Here is a 22451-nt window from a genome sequence, read left to right on the forward strand (position 1 = left end):
TTATTTGCAGCATTAGCCTTAGAGAGAGAGAGACCATATTTGAACAACATGGAAAATTTCAGGGAGAACTCTTAGGCATCATGTCATATTAGGTATAATGCCTAGTATGGGCTCATATATTTTAGAGTAAATTAGGAACCCCTATTGCTTGAATTCCCCAGGTGGGGAAGTTTGATAGTTCCATGTTTCCTTTCCCCAGTGCCTCAGGGATCTTGCAAATACTTTTTCATTTTATGCCCCAAACACTCTGAAATATAACAGGGTATTATATCAGCTTGTACAGAATACTAAAATCTCATTCCCTAGTTTCCATGCCACATAAAACTGAATTAGGCTCTTCAAATAAACTGACTAGACAGATCAAATTAAATAGTGTGCAGAAGAAAATTTAGATTTTCGATAAAATGAATCTCTCTTCATTTGGTGTCACAAAACAAATTAAAGTTTTAAAATACAGAAAATATCATTTTTAGCCTGTATTTTCATTTACTTTAGTCCTAATCAGATCAACCTCATTAATGCCCCTAATTGAAGTCTAATCTAGTTCAGCTTCTTTAACACTGGTGTATGGAGTACTGTTGCATCTTCAGTACTTCTAGAGCTTGAGATCTCTGATTCTGAGTCTCAGGCATCACACAGATAACCAAAGTTCCAGGGAGCTACCAGGTTATACAAAAAGCACACAGTATCTCGGAATTTAGAAGTAACAGAAGTATGACTGCTGTAAGAGCTTACAATGTAGGCCCTAATTTCCTTATAAGTATTTTCTAAATGAAGCTATTTCCAGAGATAAAAACATTTGACAATTGAATTATATTGGAGTCTGTAATCGTTAGGATTCTCTAGAGAAACCAAATCAACAGGAAACACTTGCAAATATAAAATTTATAAAAGTGTCTCATGTAACCGTGGGAATGCAAAGTCCAAAATCCAAAGGGCGACTGTGAAGCCAACGATTCTGATGGAGGGTGTGGACGAATTCCACAGGAGAGGCTTGCCAGCTGAAGCAGGAAGAAGAGCCTGTCTCTTCTGAATCCTTCTTAAAAGGCTTCCAGTGATTAGATTAAGCATCACTCATTGCAGAAGACACTCCCCTTGGCTGTTTAAAATTGAATCAGCTGTGGATGCAGCTGATGTGATCATGATTTAATTCTATGACATGTCCTCATTGCAGCAGACAGGCCAGCACTTGCCTAACCAGACAAATATGTACCACCACTTGGCCAAGTTGACACATGAACCTGACTGTGACAGGGTCATCAACCGCAAACCATAGCAGAAGTTTTGTCCTTTCTCACCTTTACACATATACCAGGGTTATGTTAATTAACAGGTAGAATATAAAATGTACACTTGCCTTGCTTCTCTTTTAAAATCCCCTTTTGTTAACCACATGTATTTTAGTGAAGCAAAGAGCAAGGCAGTATAACTGACAAAGTAAATTTGATTGTTTCCATGATCTATGTCAATATTAAGATATAATATGGGAAGTGAGAACATTGTCAAGTCTTTAGGAATTTTATACAATCGCTAAATATATGTGTGGTAGTTAGGTTTCATTAAGAGGAGACAAAAAATCTGCATTATCTTAGTAGAGAGAACATTAAACCACATGGTTTCTCTAGAGACCCCTAACTAATACACACCCCAATATAAGTCAATTGTCAAATGTTTAAATCTCTGGAAACAGCTTCATTTAGAAAATACTTACAAAGAAATTAGGGCCTACACTGTGAGCTCTTACAGCAGTCATACTTCTGAAGGACTATACATTTCATTAAGAGGGGACCAAAAATCTGCATTATCTTAGCAGAGAGAACACTAAACTCCAGTTTTATGTGAATAAATAGTTGGACACAAAAAGCTCTTACAAAATATTATACACAAGACTATCACATTTTTGGTCAGCATTGGCTATGGTGAAAAGAATTCACTTTCACAAGTGAAAATTTTGAAAAATTTTCAGGTTTTGTCTTACACATTAAAACTAGCCATTTAGAGGCCAAAAGGCTCAAGAAGAGATGTTCAATGTCCCTAGACATTAGAGAAATGCAAATCAAAACCACAATGACATACCATCTCACACCCACCAGAATGGCTATTATCAACAAAACAGAAAATGACAAGTGCTTTAGAGGATGCGGAGAAAGAGGCACACTTATCCACTGTTGGTGGGAATGTCAAATGGTGCAACCACTGTGGAAGGCAGTTTGGCGGTTCCTCAAATAACTGAATATAGAATTGCCATACGACCCAGCAATACCACTGCTAGGTATCTTCTCAAAGGACCTAAGGGCAAAGACACAAACGGACATTTGCACACCAATGTTTATAGCAGCATTATTTACAATTGCAAAGAGATGGAAACAGCCAAAATGTCCATCAACAGACGAGTGGCTAAACAAACTGTGGTATATACATACGATGGAATATTATGCAGCTTAAAGACAGAATAAACTTATGAAGCATGTAATAACATGGATGGACCTAGAGAACATTATGCTGAGTGAGTCTAGCCAAAAACTAAAGGACAAATACTGTATGGTCCCACTGATGTGAACTGACATTCGAGAATAAACTTGGAATATGTCATTGGTGAGACACCAGCAGGAGTTAGAAACAGGGTAAGATAATGGTTAATTGGAGCTGAAGGGATACAGACGGTGCAACAGGACTAGATACAAAAACTCAAAAACGGACAGCACAATACTACCTAATTGTAAAATAATTATGGTAAAACAGTGAATGAAGCTGCATCTGAGCTATAGTTTTTGTTTGTTTGTTTGTATGTGTCTTTTGTTTTTTTCCTTTTTTCTATACATGTTTATTTATTTATTATTATTCTTATTTTTATTTTTTTCTCTATATTATCATTCTATATCTTTTTGTGTTGTTTTGCTAGATGTCTTCCTAAATCGATGCAAATGTGCTAAGAAATGATGATCTTACATCTATGTGATGATATTAAGAATTACTGATTGCATATGTAGAATGGAATGATTTCTAAATGTTGTGTTAATTTCTTTTTTTAATTAATAAAAAATTAATTAAAAATAAAAATGAGGACAAAAAAACACGCAAAAATCTAGCCATTTAGAAAACTACACTCCGTAGCCAAGCTTATTGAATTTTAGTTAACGTTGATGACAATAAACAAAATTCACTTCCACAATCTTCCACAACTTTCCATATTCACCCATTTTCTTCCTCCACACTTTGGAGGACAAAACCGTGCTCCTTTCTTTAACAAAGCAATCCTGTATACTTTACATACATGCATACCTTAAGTTCCAAAAAGATCTTTGAGACTATCTTTAACTTCCCTACAAAACATAATTATTTTCAAATTAGTTTGTCAAACTATTAATTTCATCAAACACCAACTTACATTTTCACCCCCCTACTGATCTAGTAGGTAGAATGCTTCCTTTTCTACTGGAGGTTTAAAAAATCTTTGTTTCTGTGCTGGTTTGAAAGGAAGTATGCCCCCTAAGAAAAGCCATGTTTTGGTATAAGTTCCATTTCATAAGGGTAGAATGGTCTCCATTCAATACTGTATGTTTGAAGCTGTGATTGGATCATATCCCTGGATGGTGTGGTTTGGTGGTCAGTGGTTGTTGAACCGGATTGGGGGACGATATGTCTCCACCCATTTGGGTGGGTCTTGATTGGTTTGCTGGAGTCCTGTAGAAGAGGAAACATTTTGGAGAATGAGAGACTCAGAGAGGGCAGAGAATGCTGCAGCACCACGAAGCAGAGAGTCCACCAGCCAGTGACCTTTGGAGATGGGGAGGGAAGATGCCTCGCGGGGAGCTTCATGAAGTGGGGGGCCGGGAGAGAAAGCTAGCAGATGATGCCGTATTTGCCATGTGCCCTTCCAGCTGAGAGAGAAGCCCTGACTGTGCTTGCCATGTGCCATCTCACTTGAGAGAGAAACCCTGAACTTCATCGGCTTTCTTGAACCAAGGTATCTTTCCCTGGATGCCTTTGATTGGACATTACTATGGACTTGTTGTAATTGGGACATTTTCTTGGCCTTAGAACTGTAAACTAGCAACTCATTAAATCACCCCTTTTAAAAGCCATTCTGTTTCTGGTATATCGCATTCCGGCCGCTAGCAAACTAGAACAGTTTCCTAATCTAAAATTATGAACAACCTTAAAAGCATCAAACTCTGGAAATCTTATAACAATTGTTTAATTTGACCCAAGCATAAATCCAGAAAAACTCCCTGGTAGCTCTGAAGGACATTTCCTCTTACTTACTGATATTTGGCAATTAGATCTTATTCAATTACCTTTAGCCCAAAGATACTTATATTTTAATAATGATTTGTTTACTATGGTTATCCTTGCAAAAATATTATTGGAAAAAATTTAATTGCGGAATTCTCTCAGAACAAACTTGGCCTATTCCACAGTATGTCCTTTACGCCTACCATTTCAAATCTCCAGGCCCAGGAGAAAAAATTCTAAACCAAGCCCACCCTCCCCCATCTTTCTGCAACCAACCCTTACCCCGTAGCTGCCTTAGCTGATTAGGCCCTGGAGGAAAGGATAGGTAAGATAGAAAGAATGAAGCCTGGTTTTCAAAAATTTAAATGAGGGTAGTAGTATTTAAGATCCCTAAGAAGGCCTTAGCGTTGTTGAGAATTTTTTGCCCTTTTTTTTTTTTTTACCGTTTTTTGTTGTAGAGTATAACATGTATACAAAGCAAAGAAATAAAAAAGCAGTAGTTTTCAAAGCACTCTTCAGCAAGTGCCTAGAGGATAGATCCCAGAGTTTGTCATATTATTCCTTCTAGCTGCTCCAGAATACAGGAGGGTAGAGGGCTTACATTTTTTTTTTCATCATCACAATAGACTTTTTTCTTTCTTTTTTTGTGAAAAATAACATATATACAAAAAAAAGCTATACATTTCCAAGCACAGCACCACAATTAGTTGTAGAACATATTTCAGACTTTGACATGGGTTACAATTTCACAATTATAGGTTTTTATTTCTAGCTGCTCTAAAATACTGGAGATGAGTAGAGATATCTATCAATTTAATGATTCGGCATTCATACTCATTTGTTAAATCCTATCTTCTATATATAACTCCACCATCACCTTTGATCTTTCCATACCTCTGTTTAGGGTTGTTGGGCTATGGCAATTCTAAATTTTTGATATTGGAGGGGTCTGTCACTAATATGGGGTAGGGAGATGATGCTATTTAATGTTCTGGAGAGGCTGGGCTACGTTTCAGGACTTATGTGGACTAGGGACCCATATGGAGGTTGTAGGTTTCCAGAAAGTTACTCTAGTGCATGGAACCCTTGTGGAATCTTTTATATTGCCCTAGGTGTTCTTTAGGATTGGCTGGAATGATCCTGGTTGGGTGTTGTATTTTGCCCTTTTAATTGTTTCCAATTATTAGATTATTTTGCCTAAAGCTGTGACCTGGAAATTTGGGAAAGTCTTTGCCTTTTCCTAAGGCAGCTCTGTGCCACCTTCATGAAATTTCAGAGGGTCGTTTATTTCCAATCTTTACGTTTGTTTACAGTAATTACGGTACTAAGGCTTTGAACCTTGGTGCCCAGAGGATTCTTCCGATTCTTCTTTTTGGGACTCCAGGACTACTAATACATACAAACATATATATGTATATATATATAGTTTATCCTTAAGCAATTTGAATAGAACTCTTTAAAGAATTTTTGTTTGCCAATTGGTATCACCATCTGCATATAGGAAAATATGCATTACACCAACAAGACACCAGTCACATATAGAAAGTTACACAAACACAAAAACCCAGAAACAGAAATATAAACCTCACCAACTTGAACGCCACTTTTTCATCCTTTTCTGATATTGTGCCTGTGATTTGAAAGGATTATGTACCCTAGAAAAGCCATGTTTTAATACTGATCCATCTTCTGGAAGCAGCTGTTTCTCTTAATCCCTATTCAGTACCCTAGGTTGGAAAATTGATTAGATTATCTCCATAGACATGTAGCACGCACAATTGTGGCTATTAATCTTTGATTAGAGGGAGATGTGACTCCACCATTCCAGGTGGATCTTGATTCGTTTACTGGAATCCATTAAAAGAGGAAACACTCTGGAAAATGCTTGACAGCACCAGAGCCATGAGAACTGCAACAGCCCCCAAAGAAAGGGAGTTTTGGAGATGAAGAAGGAAAACGCCCCTGGAGGAGCGTCATGAAACAAGAGGCCTGGAGAGAAAGCTAGCAGATACCGCCATGTTCGCCATGTGCCTTTCTAGTTGAGAGAGAACCCTGAACTTCATCGACTTTTCTTGAGTGAGGTAACCTCGTGTTGGTGTCTTAATTCGAACATTTTTGTAGACTGGCTTTAATTGGAATATTTTCATGACCTTAGAACTTAAACTGGTAATTTAATAAAGTCCCCTTTTTGAAAGCTGTTCCATTTCCGGTATACCACATTCTGGCAGCTAGCAAACCAGAAAAGGTATGCTTGAATATCAGTTCCAATTTGAGCTATAGATTGAACTGGACTTTCTATTTTCTTAGGGCCTTGTCTATAGAGTAGAGTATTATTTTTGAAATTCATCTAAATCTCACGTTGAGAATGGGGTATGCACATATACAAATCCTCTCAGGCCTCCCTGTCCATTTACTGCTATAGGCACTTGCTGGAGGGGTAGAAGTTTTGCAGGTGGCTCTGCTGCTGGTTTTAGAGAACAGCCTTGGCCAAATTGAGTACACTGGCATGTATGGGAGGGGGAGACCATTTCTATCTCGGAGTCTTTGACCTCTGATAAAGAGGGATACTGAAGAAAATTTTAACCGAGAAATGAAGAATTAGTAAACGTTTGTGATTACTGAACCTTATTTAGATGGTTTTCTTTCTTTATTGTAGAGTAGGCAGAAGTTAATACCTGAAATTACTGAAGCTCAGTTGGTCTCACCCTTGTCTATACTTTGTATTATAATGATCACTCTAGCCTGGTATCAGCCTTGTGTATACTTACTATTGTAATGGTAACAACTCCACCTGCCCCCTTGTTTGAATCCATAAAAACCCTGAACTTCTTAAACTCGAGGAGATAGATTTATTTTATGTGCTTTCCAGCTTTGCACGTAACATTAAACTGTTTCTCTCTATGAAACTTCACTGTCATTGATTTGTTATTACGCATATTGGGCAGAGAACCCAGTGCTTCTGTCCAGTATCAGGATAAGGGGTAAGAGAGCTTCCTCCTTTCCCAATCTATTGGCCCCTTGGTTGTAGGACAGAGGTGGAGCCAATGTTAATAAAGGCTCTATTGGATCCTCTAGATTTGAATAGTGAGGGCATTTTTCTTTTCACCACAAATATTTACAGGCAAAAATTTTACATTTTATCATCAACATACATCGCTGGGAGAGAGAAAGGATTAAACATACATCATATCATCCCATTTCTGTTTTTTTCCAGAATAACTTTAATACAGTGTTCTTTTCCATACAACCATTCTCAGGCCACTTCTCTCCTAAATCTAAATCATGATGAGTCCAGGTTGTGTTATACAAATAAACTATTATTTGTTTTTTTAGAGGCTTATAATTAAAATCTTTCCAATTTTTCAAAAAACAGCCCAAAGCGCTCTGTTTAGGAATGCTATTAGATTTAGAATTACCCATTTTACAGAATTTCCACAAGCAGTAACCAATTAAAACACTTTTACAATACAAATGCAGTAACATACCAACAAATTTAAACAGATGCTTAACCCTTGCTATATATTTAAGTAACACACCAATTAATTACTAGACTGAACACGCAGATTAAGAATTAAACAGCATTAAACACTTACTATACCTAGGTAATATGCCAGTTAACAGTTAAGCGGGCATACTTAATTTCATTAAATACCAGTTAATTGTTGGATTACTTATTTTCTAGGAATATACTCAACAAACAAACTCAGGGCAGGGCCTTGAATCTCATACAGATGGACACCTCATACAGGTCAGGGCCTCAAACTCTGTATAGAATGGTACGCAGAAAACAGAAAGATGTAGGGATCAGAGTAGGGGGGATTGTTCTGAAAGTGGAACCCAGGACCTCAAGTCCAGATTCATGGGACTGGAACCACTGTACTAACTTTCCAATCCACTTTTACCCTGATGATCTGCTTACCCAGTCAGATGTCCAGACTTGGGACTGGAAACCGTTTCTCTCTTTGAAGCTTTTTAGGATGCTGAGGGTCTGGAATGCCAGTAAAGCAAATAAAATCCTGGTTGCTGAGCCCCTAGACTAAAACAATGCAGGGTCCACAAAAGGCTGGATTACCGCATTTACCTGTCCTGCTGGGGTCCAAACTTCTGGCACTCAGACTCCTTGCTTCTTAGGAATCTCTGTCTTTTATGGGGCCACCAATTGGATACCAAACAAATGAGGTGGGTTCTCTGCCTGATGCACATAATCAATCTATGACATGGGTGTTACAAAGAGAGAAAGAATTTAATGTTATGTGTAAAGCAAGAGAACAGATGGCCCACGAGCCCCAAAATCTGTCTCCCTGTGCCTAAAGAGTTCCGGGGATTTATGGATTCAAACAGGGAAGGGGGTGGAGTTGTTACCATTACAATATAAGTATACACAAAGTTGAGACCAGGCTAGAACAACCATTGCAACAGTAACTTTAAAGGGGGCTGAAACAAGACTATAACAATCACTGCAAGAGTAAGTATAAACAAGGGTGGGACTAGGCTAGAATAACCATTACAGCAGTCTAAATAAGGCTGAGACTAGTTAAGTTTCATCAATTTCAGGTTTTAACTTCTGCCTACTCTACGTTATAGAAGGAAAAACACTTATATAATGATTCAATAATCATAATTATTTGTTATTTCTTAATTCCTCAGTTACGATCCCACCCAGAACACTCACAGGAATGGATTAAAATAACATGACCTTTTATGGTGTACATACAGCCTTCAAACTACCACATATAAAATTTTGCTAGGGTCACACATATAGTTTTAAGTTTTCCTGACACATAGGGTACTCGGCTAACCTTCACCTTGGTGGTAAGGATGATGGTGGGTGTAAAAGCCTGCCCTTAAGGCTCAGAGTCCTAAAAGTAGGGCCACATTGACTGGCCTGCTCTGGAGGTAGTGCGCGGTGCCCAGGCAGGAAGTACAGAAAGGTGACCTCCATAAAGGAAGGGAATTAATCAGAATTGCTTTAAGTCAGAGGCACTTCACATGGTATCTCCCTTAACTGAAACAAGTATTCAATTATTATCGCCACTAATCACAAATGTAGAATTAGGTCTAAAGCTTTTTCCACTGTGTCCCAAAGCCTTAAAGATCTGAATACTGGAATCCTCAGTGTTCTGGTATTTAATGGGCCCCCAGTGATTACTCAATTCTTTTCTGTCATGAGCTGTATGATTTTTAATTCAGAATATCAATGAAAATTTAAAACCAATTTCTCGACAGTCAAGAGAAAAAAATTAAAACTGTGAAACTCAAGAGTAAATATTTTCAAACAGTGTTACAGGATTTGTGCTAATATGCATGAACATAACGGACTTTGGCTAATTAGTAAAGATGGATAAGAGATAGGAAGAAATAATTCACCTAAGAAACAAAATGCTTCTCCAATAAATATCTGGACAGATGCCAAACTACATGAGTTGAAGAAATGAAAATCTGTAAAAAGTCATAAATGATAATGCCAATTTATGTGACTGCAAATTCAAAAAATAAATGTCTAAGGTAGGTAAACACATTATCTAAAGAGAAACACATCTGGAAAATGTGCACCTGTCTATTTGTATGGATAGATATAGGTCCGTGTGAGGGGATCATGTAGATGGAACCTGATTTCATTTTCTAAATGTACGTTTTTAGTGATTAATATTCTGTAATTAGGTAAATTTGTTGATATGCTTAAAAAATCTAATAATCAATTGATGAAAAGCGTTCATTTATATTTACCTTTTCAGAAAAATGTTCACATAGTACTGTTCTATAAAAAATAAAAATATTACAATTCTTTACTTGACACTTGATCTGTATCACTCTACCTATCTTACACTTCCCTCACTCCAAACGTTCACACTCTCATATGTAGCTTTCTCTTCAGCTCAGCAACTGGACTTCCTCTCTTGGGGCACAGTGAACCAGGAAGGGATTGATGCCTGAGGATGGAAAATTCCAGAAACTTCTGGCTAATGCACTGAAGCTAAGGACCCTCCCCTTCCGTTAATCTCTCTCACAAAGTCCCCTTGCTTGAGACTTTTAGAGCTGCAGTTCCACTTCCGGCCACGAGGGCGCTGCGGTCTATTTAGCTATATTTTTCTTTAAAGGAAAAAGCATATATATATATTTTTTCTACTCTCATTCCAGTGACCCGTCATACTCTATTTGCTATTTCCTTTACACATCCCAGGTCTGCTCCTACAGTCCCCTCTCTTGGATGGGCTTATTGTTATATCCTGTCACTTAGCTCTTTTCAGATCTTTCCAAAACTTTGCCTTTCCTTAAGAAAATTCTGTATATTGCAGCGATCTTTTATGAAAACTATGCATGGCAGGATCGTGTCCATTCGATAAAGCTCAATTCTGGTCTGTGAATCTCCACCTAGTCTCTAAATTACCCCTTAGACAAGCTTCCGCATCTCACAGAGCTTGAGCAAACTCAGAAAGGACCTGGTGATTTTGCAATCACAGCCCCCTTGTGAGAAATACCTAAAAGAAGATATACAACACAGCAAATGCAGGGTCTAAACCTACAACAGGTCCTCAGAGTTCTCTGTATTTGCAGAATGAAGGAACACGATGTAATGCCGAACGGAGATTGAACTAAAGCCTCCCTGACTAGTTAAGCACATCTGCAGGGATGGCTCCTTTGGAAACAGCTCCCTGGTTGTTAGGCTGGTAGCAAACCTTAGGGGGCAGTAAGAACAGGAAGTTGTCGCCCCCAGCCCCCCCCCCCCCGTGCCCTCAGGACAGGGACTTCCTGTGAGGACTCCATCTTGTGGCGGTGACAAGGTGGTTTGGAGCTTGCGCTAACTTTTCTCTTCAGCCTCTCTCGAACTATCGTAAACCCCGATCTCCCGAACCTGCTGACTCCCCCCACGAACAGTCTGTGAGGACAGTGGTGACAAGTTTCTGTCCACAGGCCACACCATGGGTGAGTTGATAGTGCCAGGGGCTCCGTCTCAGCCTCCACACGGCAGGGGTTCTGGGCCCCTCCCCCACCCACCTCAACGGACACCCAGGGGACCCCGTTTAGTTGGGGTGGGTGTGAGGGCACAGGCTCACTTTTCTACTCTCCTGTGGCTGTGGTCACGGCTGAGGTGAAATTGTCCCTCTGGTTGAGGGGAAAGACCTGTTGTATGATCCTCTCAGGTTCAAGGTTTGGGTGACTGGAGGGCCACCTGGGGTGGAGGGTGTTGGAAATTAAGGTTTTGGGGATTCATGCTAGAAGTGGGGGAGGGGCGGGGAACCCACCATTACTCGGTAATTCCCTTGTTCCAACCATTCAAGGTAGATTGAATTGCCCCTGTAGAAACTTTGGGAGGCTTGCTTTATGGCAAAGTATGATGTATTGTGGAATGTTCCGTGTAACTTAAAGTGTTCTATGTCAGTAAAGTAAATTTTGTTTACTTAAATAATCTCCATTTAATTGCTTTTTGTCTGCCTATTTATCTGTCAGTCAGTGAGGTATGTTAACATGTCCCACTGTCACTCTGGATTTGTCTATTTCTCCATATATTCTGTCAGTTTTCACTGTGTATATTTCTGCTCGATGATAAGAGGTCCACACAAATTTTAAATTGTTTTATTAATATTCTCTTTTTGAATTGAGCCATCATGAAATCTCCCTCTTTTCTTGTGGTAATGTTTTTCTTTAAAGTATACTTTTTCTATCCTTAATATGGTTATACCAGCTTTCAGTCGTTTAGTGTTGAAAGGGCATGTTTTTTGCCATTTTTCTATTTTCAAATTTTCTATATTGCTGAATTTTACATGTGTTTCTTTAAAAGTGTATGATTGAATGTTTTTCATCTAGTCTGATAACGTCTACCTTTCTATTTGGAATATTTAGTCTGTTTTACATTTGAAGTAGTTACAGATATACTTCGGTTTAAATATACATATCGCTGTTTGTTTTACCTTATTTTTGCCTGTTCCAAGTTCTTTTTCTTTTCTTTTCCTTCGAAATGATTAATATTTCTAAGTATTCAGTTTTTATCTCATTTGGTTAGGTAGTTAAAGCTCCTTTGACCATACATGTAGTGTTTACTCTTAAACTTACAACATCTTTGCCTTATCACAGTCTAGTGTACATTAGTTCTTTAACATGTCTACATACAGTGCAGGGACTTTCAAACAGACTGATTCCATTTGACTTATTGTCATGCATTTTAATTGTATATATATGTATGTATATTTTAAATCCCTGAGGAAATTATTGCAATTGTATTATACAGTCAATACTCATTTAGTTTTGCCTACATATTTGCCAGTGTCACTGTACTTCCTTTCCTGCATGTATGTGGTTCCAGTTAGGATTGTATTTATTCTACCTAAAGAAGAACTTTTAGTATTCTATTTGAGTCTTTTAATAACAAATTTAATTTTAGTAACAAATGAAAAGCGTTCATTTATATTTACCTTTTCAGAAAAATGTTCACATAGTACTGTTCTATAAAAAATAAAAATATTACAATTCTTTACTTGACACTTGATCTGTATCACTCTACCTGTCTTACACTTCCCTCACTCCAAACGTTCACACTCTCATATGTAGCTTTCTCTTCAGCTCAGCAACTGGACTTCCTCTCTTGGGGCACAGTGAACCAGGAAGGGATTGAAATTCTCAAATTTTCTATATTGCTGAATTTTACATGTGTTTCTTTAAGAGTGTATGATTGATTGCTTTTCATCTAGCCTGATAACGTCTACCTTTCTATTTGGAATATTTAGTCTGTTTTACATTTGATGTAGTAACAGATATAGTTTGTTTTAAATATAGATATCGCTGTTTGTTTTACCTTATTTTTGCCTGTTCCAAGTTCTTTTTCTTTTCTTTTCCTTCGAAATGATTAATATTTCTAAGTATTCAGTTTTTATCTCGTTTGGTTAGGTTGTTAAACCTCCTTTGACCATACATGTAGTGTTTACTCTTAAAATTTTTTTGGTTAGGTAGTTAAACCTCCTTTGACCATACATGTAGTGTTTACTCTTATAATTGCAACATCTTTGCCTTATCACAGTCTAGTGTACATTAGTTCTTTTACATGTCTACATACAGTGCAGGGACTTTCAAACAGACTGAATCCATTTGACTTATTGTCATGCATTTTAATTATATATATATGTATGTATATTTTAAATCCCTGAAGAAATTATTGCAATTGTATTATACAGTCAATACTCATTTAGTTTTGTCTACATATTTGCCAGTGTCACTGTACTTCCTTTCCTGCATCTATGTGGTTCCACTTAGGATTGTATTTATTCTACCTGAAGAAGAACTATTAGTATTCTATTTGAGTCTTTTAATACCAAATTTGCCTGAAGTTTGTAACCTTAGCATTTCTATGTCTTCCAAATTTAAAAGATAACTTCTTTCTAGGTTTGGAATTCTAGGCTGACAGTTACTTTTCTTTTGCAGTTTGAAGACATAATTTCACTTCAAGCTACCATTGTGTCTTTTAAAATAGGCCAGTTTGTTGCTCCTTTAAGGGTAATCTCTCTTTTTTTCCTGTTAGCTTTGAATATTTTTTTTTCTCTTTCTTTGGTTTTCCACAGTATTACTAAGAGAGGCCTAGGTTTGATTTTACTCATACCCTTCCAGGCTTGGCATACATCGTGCTTCATGAATCGTGACTTGATGTATTTTGTCACTTTTGGAAACTTCTCAGCCATGATCTCTTCACTGCTTCTGCACTGTTCTCTCCACTCTGGGACTCCAATTAAGCATATATTAATTTTAAATATTATTCACTGTATCTTCTTTAACCTTTCTTTTCAGTATTCTCCACTTTTTCTTGCCAGGCTTAATTCTGGTTATTTTCTTCAGACTTATCGTTCATTTCTCCTATTCTCCATTCATATGGAGAACTCAACTTTAACCCTTGCAACAAAACACCACACATTCAGGGTAGATTGCATTATCCACCTAGAGTACAGGAGCAAAGTGAGGGTTACAAATGTTAAGCAGTTTGTCCCGATCACTCAGCCTGAAAACAGCATAGAAAAGGCTAACATCCCAAGCTGGACCCTCTGCCCAAACCCTTCCCACTATCCTCACCTTCTGCTCTAAATGCTCCCCACCTCTCATGCCCCTGGAGGCAGAACAAAGGCAGAGTCTCCCAAATTTTAAGCACTGTGTTATCTGTCTTGCAGAATATAAAAATCAGGGATATTTCTTCATTAATTGCAAGGCATTGGTCTATTATTCAGATTACTGATGTGTTTTCTACCTTGCTTTGGTTTGAGTTTTATTTATTTTATTCTGTTCTTCCTAATTTCAGAGTACAATGAGAGCCGTGCCCCCTTTCAAAGAAGAGCAAGATGCTGGGGTATTTCCCGAAGGAGGTATAGAAATTGGTATGGACGAGGCAGTTCTGCCATTTATCGTTCATCCTACCAGGAAGAAGAAGGAGATACAGCAATGAGTGGTCCCTATATGGAACCCGGAATAAGATAGTAAGTAACCTGTCAGTATGGCTGGCATGTACTAGTCAGTGGAATAAATACCCCTGTAGTTAATTATATAATTTTTCTCTTCTGCAACCCAGCAGAGTGAGGAATGCTAGGACAAGATTACTGGTTGTGCGAACTTTATTGTAGCCTGGTATCGGTGGGGCAAGGGAGTGGAGAAGATGTTTTTAGCACTCTTAGACCCCTTCCTTCCATCTGCTTCCTCATAGTAATCCCCGTGCAAAGCAATCCTACCCTAAGAGTGGCCAATGGCATTATCAGTGCCACCTCCGTACTGATATAGACATGTGGAAAGAGAGATTTCCTCTGGAGACAGCAGTGGAGAAGGAAAGGCGGGATGGAACCCCAGGAAGATGGTTCAAGGTCACAGTGAGTATCTTGGCAAAAAGTATGGAATGTACAGGAGATACAGATCAGGGCAAGTTATGTTGGTCTATGTAGAGACACGAGGTGCTTTTCTGGGGAACAGGTGGGGTTTGTAATCTGTCTGTTTTATGGCTAGGAGTTAACATCCTTGATCATCTAAAGGCAGGTTCAGAGAAGCAGTGTAAATGGAAAAGGCTGGCTGCAGGATGGCTGGGGGAGGTTGGCTAAAGGCAAAGGTGGAAATTACTGCCAAGAAATTGGAGCAAGTTCCCACCAGATGCCTCAGTTTTGCTGTAGCTGTGTGTATGGGAAGGGGAGGTGTGGTGAATCTCTAGAGTCCTTGGTGAGAGGGGCAGGCAGGATCTGCATTAGTCAGACTCTACAAAAATCTTTAAAAAGGAAGATCACGTCTAACACCTTAACTTGATTAATTGCAGGAGAGCGTTTGAATGGACAGAAAGGGGATTTAGAAAATCTACCTTTGGCACGCAAAAAAAGAAATCATGGTGTTTTAGTTTGTAATTTGATGGAATGCAATATACCAGAAATGGAACAGCTTTTAAAAAGGAAATTTATTAAGTTGCAAATTTACAGTTCCAATGCTACAGAAATGTCTAAACTAAGGAATCCAGATAAAGATACCTTAACTCCAAAGAAAGGGCTGATGATGCTCAGGATTTCTCTCTCAGCTGAAAAGGCACATGATGTTGTCTGCTAGCTTTCTTTTCCCATTTCATAACGCTTCCCTGGAGGCATTTTCCTTCTGCGTCTCCAAAGGTCCCTGGCCATGTGGGCTCTGTGGGCTCTAAAGCTTTCTCCAAAATGATTCTGTCTTAAAGGGCTCCAGTAAGCAACTCCACCTTGAACGGGTAAAGACACATCTCCACGGAAACCATCTAATCAAAAGTTACCACCCACAATTGGTGGATCACATCTCCGTGGAAACAGTAAAAAAGTTCCCACTCAACAATATCGAATGAGGATTAAAGAACATGGCTTTTGGGGTACACGACAGTTTCAAATCAGCACGCATGGCAATGGTCATTTCTTTAGAAAAAGGTCTGTTCTCCAGCCTTAATTCCATGTGGTCACTCCTGTCTTCCATCCTTCCTTTTCAACTCTAGGTTCCGTATGGGAGAAAATATAACAGGGCATGGCTACTGGACTCAATCCAGAGTTTTTGCAGTGTCCCCTTCACCCCAGTCGATGTAAGAAAGAATGGTGAAACTGTATGTGTGGGCACAGGGGAGAATAAAGGGGGCCTTGCTGAGCAAGTGGGATCATGCCTACAACACTATTGCTGTTGCCTCCTTTTCCTACAGTTTCACTATGTGAAAGATTGGGCCAAATTCTTTGTTCAGGACTCTAGCACTGCCTCTGCATTGAAGGATGTCAACGTCAAGATTTGTGATAAGGAGAACCGAAAGGTTTGTGTCGAAGATATTAACCATGCCAAACCGAGGTGCGGGAGTACAGGCCAGGGACTGGGTTGTCTTCTTTGGGATTAGAGTTCCCAGTGCTTACCCTACCTCTCTTTATGCAGATATATATCTTTGTCAACCCCTCTTCTGTTCCCCACTCTGTGCAGTATCAGTTGAATCCAGAACAAATGGAGCAGCTAAAGGTAATGCAGACTCAAGATAATGTTGTGATTCCATATCCAGACCCACCTCTTCTTGCCTCCCCTCCCAATTTCCCCATCACTCCCCATAGCTCAGAGTTGTATCTGTTTCTGCAGCTGACCATGTACAAACGATATGATGCCTTCCAGGGAGCTCTTGACCTCCAGAGCTTACGCTTTGATCCAGGTATGACTGACAGTAGTCATTTTAGGGCAGCAGAGGGCAGATTAGGGGTCTGCTTATGAGGCAAATTTAGCGATGGTAAATTATAACGGGGTTGGGGCTGGCTCTAGTCCAACTGGGACCCTCTCAACCTTCTTATCTCTTCTCTCGGCTTCCTGAAGTCTTGGTGGGCCATGGTATTGACATGATCCTGAATAGAAGAAACTGCATGGCTGCCACCCTGAAGATCATCAGAGAGGAGTTCCCTGAGGTGATGCCTCAGGCCCAGAGCCTGTATTTAGGTGGAGGGGTGAAATAAGTAGATAGAGAGCAGATTTTTCTCCAAAGCCCAAGATAATAACTATCACTCTAATTCTTCTTCCCCAAAAGCTCTTCTCTTTGAATTTGCGCGGTAACAAACTGTACCGGCTGGATGGCTTATCTGACATAATACAGGAGGCCCCCAAAGTCAAGATCCTCAACCTCTCCCAAAACGAAGTGAGAAGTGGGAGTCTGATCAAATTTAGAGTGTGGGTGGGGGTAGTGCTCATCTAGGTGATGTCAACAGACAGATGGAGGTATTTGTGGGTGAGGATGGGCGTTCGGGATGCAGGGGCCCAGGTATTTCTCTTTCACTGGTTTTTCTTTTCCCTGATTCCCCCCAGCTGAAGTCAGTGTGGGAGTTGGACAAGATGAAAGGGCTGAATCTGAAAGAGCTGTGGCTAGAAGGAAACCCATTGTGCAACAACTTCTCAAATCAGTCCACCTACGTAAGGTCAGTGTTATCCACGATCACTCCTCCTTGGGCACTTTGCCCTTTTAGAAGCCTGAGCTACCCTGACGTGCCCATCTGCAAGAGGTGTTAGCCCTCATCCTATGAGAGGACTACATATCATTCCCACTTCTCTCTCTGTGCCTCTCAGCTGTGCTTAGATCTCCTTGCCTTCTTATCTGGCCCACTGGGGCTGGGGTCTGTTTCCCGTCTCTCTGCATCCAGCCTTCTCTAGCCCTAGAATGACTGCTACCACTACATTGCTTCCTCTGTCCTCTGGCCCAATGCCAGGACTGGGCCATCCTAGAGCGAAACCTGGGTTCCCTGAGTCAGGGGAACAGAGATGAGCCACGGCCAGCAAGCAGAGGACAACCAGAGGCAGGGGCAGAGTGAGGAAAGCAGAGGGGCAGAGGTGGAGGAGAAGATAGGAGGACAGCCCTCTGAGAGGCATGTCCATCTCCCACTCTCCGTGTCACAGGCTTCTGCCGATCCTTCACGGGAGCACAGGGTAGCCCAAGGCAGGTGGGATTCCTCAGGCAAGGAACCAACTAAGGCCCGGTGGCACAGGGGACATCAGGAGAAAATGTGGTGACCATAGGAGGTGACCAGAGACCCTCAATCCCATGCTGTATGGGGCCCTGGCCTTTTACTCCTGGGAAGAGCTCCTGCCCCTAGGGCTGCTCTTTTCCCCTGCCCAGCTGATACTGGTAGAGCTCACACCGGTGACAAAAGCTCAAATGCTGGGCCCAGCCCAACAAGTGTACGTTTTCCGTTCCTCCCTTGAGCCTCAGGACCAACCAGCAGCAGAACAAGGCAAGGACTGCAGCAGGGAAGCCATTTCTCCATTATCTCTCTTTTCTTTCCTTAGCCCACACCACCACAGTAGAGCTCTTTTCCATTCCCTTTCCTATTTTTTCCTTTCTCCTTTGTGTTGACTGACTCTCCTATATCTCCTCCGTATCTACCTCCCACACCTATACTCCCTTGCTGTCCTCATCCCTCGCCTGTGTCATTCCTTCCCTATTTCCTGAGCCTTGTCCCACTCATCTCCCTACCCCAACATCCTGGGCCATCACCCCTGAGTAATATCCTGGTCTTGTATAAGGCCAGTCCTGGCTGAATGCTGGACACTTAGTGAGGTTGGGGCCTCTCTCCCCATTCCCTGTTCCCTTCAGAGCCTTCTCTGATGACTTGAAGGAGGTGAGGGAGCCAGGGAGGGGAAGGAACCCCTGGATCTTGGGCTCAAAATGCTACTTCTTGTGGCTTCACATGGGAGTCAGAGCAGTCCATGCTGAAGCTGCCCAGGAGGAAGGAAAGGGAGGGGAGAAGTAGAAGGAGAGTAAGGGAAAGAGTAAGAAAGAGAGTGTATGTGTGTGCTCTCCCTCTTTTGTCACTCCATAGCAGGTTCCAGGGTCCCTGAAGAGGCAGTGGACCTGGAGTGAAGGTGGGGCATATGGGGTTATGTCTCAGGTGTAAGTGTGCTTGCTTCCATAAGGCAGGGCAGCTCCACGCTTTCACTTTCTTTTCTCTCTTTGGTCTTAATTTTTGACAGCTCCATCCTGGAATTGTTCCCCAAGTTACTACGCCTGGTAAGTGTATTCCTTTATCATTGACTCATCTGTCACTGATGCCACCCATGACCTCCCTTAGGTCTTTCCCAAGTTACATTTTTGTTTCTGAACCTCGTTGGAAGAGACCCATGTGGAAGCCAAATAAAGCCTACAGACATTCTCTACGGGCTTCCAGGATGCCCTGGAGAAGACCCTAATGGTAGACTTGCCCATGGAATTTCTAGGGCCCTTTGACACCTGACCTCTGATCCCCGTTCTTTCCTAGTCTTGTTCATCTCACTGCTCATCGAATGCCACCTCCCTGGTCTGCACTGACTTCCTCTTTCCTTCCCCAGGATGGCCAGGAGTTATCATCAATCACCGTTGGCATTGAAGCCCCCAAGAGGCTTCCAACCTGCCAGGTGAGGAGGCAGCATCAAGCAGGCTTGGGGTGGTACACATGGAGGGGATATCATCTGTGGTCCTAGGACTGTTTTAATTCCAGGGGAGCTTCTTTGGTTCTGAGACCTTGAAGAGTCTAGTCCTGCAATTCCTGCAGGAGTGACTACCCCTAGGACACCAAGGCAGGCAGGGCTGGGATGGGACAGGCCAGTCAAGCACAGGTCTGCTCATGGGGAGGAGGGGCATTTAAGTCCCCTTAGGGGCTGAGACCTCACAGATAACCTGTCCCCTTTGCTTCCCTACAGATATTACTTGATCTATGACTGTGGAGCCTCGAGCAGAACTGAAGCATGCTGCATTTCATACTTACATGCATTTACTAAGTGAAGAAACTGAAGCCCGGAGAAGGAAAGGGATAATGTTGGGATCACATGGAAGAAGTTGCCACTCAACCAAAAATCGTGAAATTGTAATGCATACCACACTCTGAAATCTGCTCTAAAAGTAATCGTTGCGATGTGCTTTGAAATGTACTGCTTTTATTTATTTTTTTATTAATTAACGGAAAAAAAGAAATTAACCCAACATTTAGAAATCATACCATTCTACATATGCAATCAGTAATTCTTAACATCATCACATAGATGCATGATCATCGTTTCTTAGTACATTTGCATCGGTTTAGAAGAAGTAGCAACACAACAGAAAAGATATAGAATTTTAATATAGAGAAAAAAATAAAAGTAATAATAATAGTAAAAAACAAAACAAAACAAAACAAAAAAACCTATAGCTCAGATGCAGCTTCATTCAGTGTTTTAACATGATTACTTTACAATTAGGTATTATTGTGCTGTGCATTGTTGAGTTTTTGTATCTAGTCCTGTTGCACAGTCTGTATCCCTTCAGCTCCAATTACCCATTATCTTACCCTGTTTCTAACTCCTGCTGGACTCTGTTACCAATGACATATTCCAAGTTTATTCTCGAATGTCGGTTCACATCAGTGGGACCATACAGTATTTGTCCTTTAGTTTTTGGCTAGACTCACTCAGCATAATGTTCTCTAGGTCCATCCATGTTATTACATGCTTCATAAGTTTATCCTGTCTTAAAGCTGCATAATATTCCATCGTATGTATATACCATAGTTTGTTTAGTCACTTGTCTGTTGATGGACTTCAACAAAACAAAAAAAAGTAAGAATTACTGATTGCATATGTAGAATGGTATGATTTCTAAATGTTGGGTTAATTTATTTTTTTCCGTTAATTAATAAAAAAAAATTAAAAAAAGCAGTACATTTCAAAACACATCGCAACGATTACTTTTAGAGCAGATTTCAGAGTGTGGTATGCATTACAATTTCACTATTTTAGTCTCTTTGCAATTGTAAATAACGCTGCTATAAACATTGGTGTGCAAATGTCCGTTTGTGTCTTTGCCCTTAAGTCCTTTGAGTAGATTCCCAGCAGTGGTATCCCTGGGTCGTATGGCAATTCTATATTCAGCTTTCTGAGGAACCGCCAAACTGCCTTCCACAGTGGTTTCACCATTTGACATTCCCACCAACAGTGGATAAGTGTGCCTCATTCTCCGCATCCTCTCCAGCACTTGTCATTTTCTGTTTTGTTGATAATGGCCATTCTGGTGGGTGTGAGATGATATCTCATTGTGGTTTTGATTTGCATTTCTCTAATGGCCAGGGACATTGAGCATCTCTTCATGTGCCTTTTGGCCATTTGTATTTCCTCTTCTGAGAGGTGTCTGTTCAAGTCTTTTTCCCATTTTGTAATTGGGTTGGCTGTCTTTTTGTTGTTGAGTTGAACAATCTCTTTATAAATTCTGGATATTAGACCTTTATCTGATATGTCATTTCCAAATATTGTCTGTCTCCCATTGTGTAGGCTGTCTTTCTACTTTCTTTTTTTTTGGGGGGGGGGGGGCTTTATCCATTTATTGTCTGATGTACAGAAGAAGCTTCATGATTTGACTGTTAATATCATTTGAAATTGTCTTAATCATGTATTTCAACAACTTCAATCCATTTTTTTTTAGAAATCATTCCATTCTACATGTACAATCAGTAGTTCTTAATATCATCACATAGTTGCATATTTATCATTTCTTAGTACATTTGCATCGATTTAGAGAAACAAATAAAAAGACAACAGAATAAGAATTAAAACGATAATAGAAAAAGAAAACCTATACCTCACATGCAGCTTCATTCAATGTTTTAACATAATTGCATTACAATTAGGTAGTATTGTGCTGTCCATTTCTGAGTTTTTATATCCAGTCCTGTTGCACAGTCTGTATCCCTTCAGCTCCAATTACACCTTCTCTTTTTTTTTTTAATTAACGGAAAAAAAGAAATTAACCCAACATGTAGAAATCATACCATTCTACAGATGCAATCAGTAATTCTTAACATCATCACATAGATGCATGATCATCGTTTCTTCGTACATTTGCATTGGTTTAGAAGAACTAGCAACACAACCGAAAAAGATATAGAATGTTAATATAGAGAAAAAAATAAAAGTAATAATAGTAAAAACAAAACAAAACAAAACAAAAACTTATAGCTCAGATGCAGCTTCATTCAGTGTTTTAACATGATTACTTCACAATTAGGTATTATTGTGCTGTCCATTTTTGAGTTTTTGTATCTAGTCCTGTTGCACAGTCTGTATCCCTTCAGCTCCAATTGCCCATTATCTTACCCTGTTTCTACCTCCTGCTCGACTCTGTTACCAATGACATATTCCAAATTTATTCTCGAATGTCCGTTCACATCAGTGGGACCATACAGTATTTGTCCTTTAGTTTTTGGCTAGACTCACTCAGCATAATGTTCTCTAGGTCCATC

At 40.0% G+C, this 22451-nt stretch overlaps 1 protein-coding gene across 3 annotated transcripts; it reads left to right on the top strand.

Annotated features, from left to right (window-relative positions):
* The first annotated feature begins 10985 nt into the window (after window positions 1-10985).
* Window positions 10986-20814, top strand: LOC143670167 (nuclear RNA export factor 1-like). Of its 3 annotated transcripts, XM_077144812.1 has the most exons (13): window positions 10986-11160; window positions 14513-14687; window positions 14912-15071; window positions 16193-16276; window positions 16391-16495; window positions 16612-16692; window positions 16807-16876; window positions 17035-17123; window positions 17243-17350; window positions 17518-17627; window positions 19177-19213; window positions 19531-19596; window positions 19680-19754. In XM_077144812.1, exons 1-13 carry the CDS (start codon window positions 11157-11159, stop codon window positions 19737-19739), a joined length of 1149 nt encoding a protein of 382 aa, XP_077000927.1. In that variant the 5' UTR covers window positions 10986-11156; the 3' UTR covers window positions 19740-19754. The 3 variants fall into 3 exon arrangements, with proteins under 3 accessions (XP_077000927.1, XP_077000926.1, XP_077000925.1); XM_077144811.1 differs by lacking the exon at window positions 19680-19754 and adding an exon at window positions 19882-20814 and having other exon boundaries at window positions 16193-16495; XM_077144810.1 differs by having other exon boundaries at window positions 16193-16495.
* Window positions 20815-22451: the final 1637 nt, after the last annotated feature.

Source organism: Tamandua tetradactyla, chromosome X, assembly GCF_023851605.1.
Source record: "Tamandua tetradactyla isolate mTamTet1 chromosome X, mTamTet1.pri, whole genome shotgun sequence".
Taxonomy (NCBI): Eukaryota; Metazoa; Chordata; class Mammalia; order Pilosa; family Myrmecophagidae; genus Tamandua; species Tamandua tetradactyla.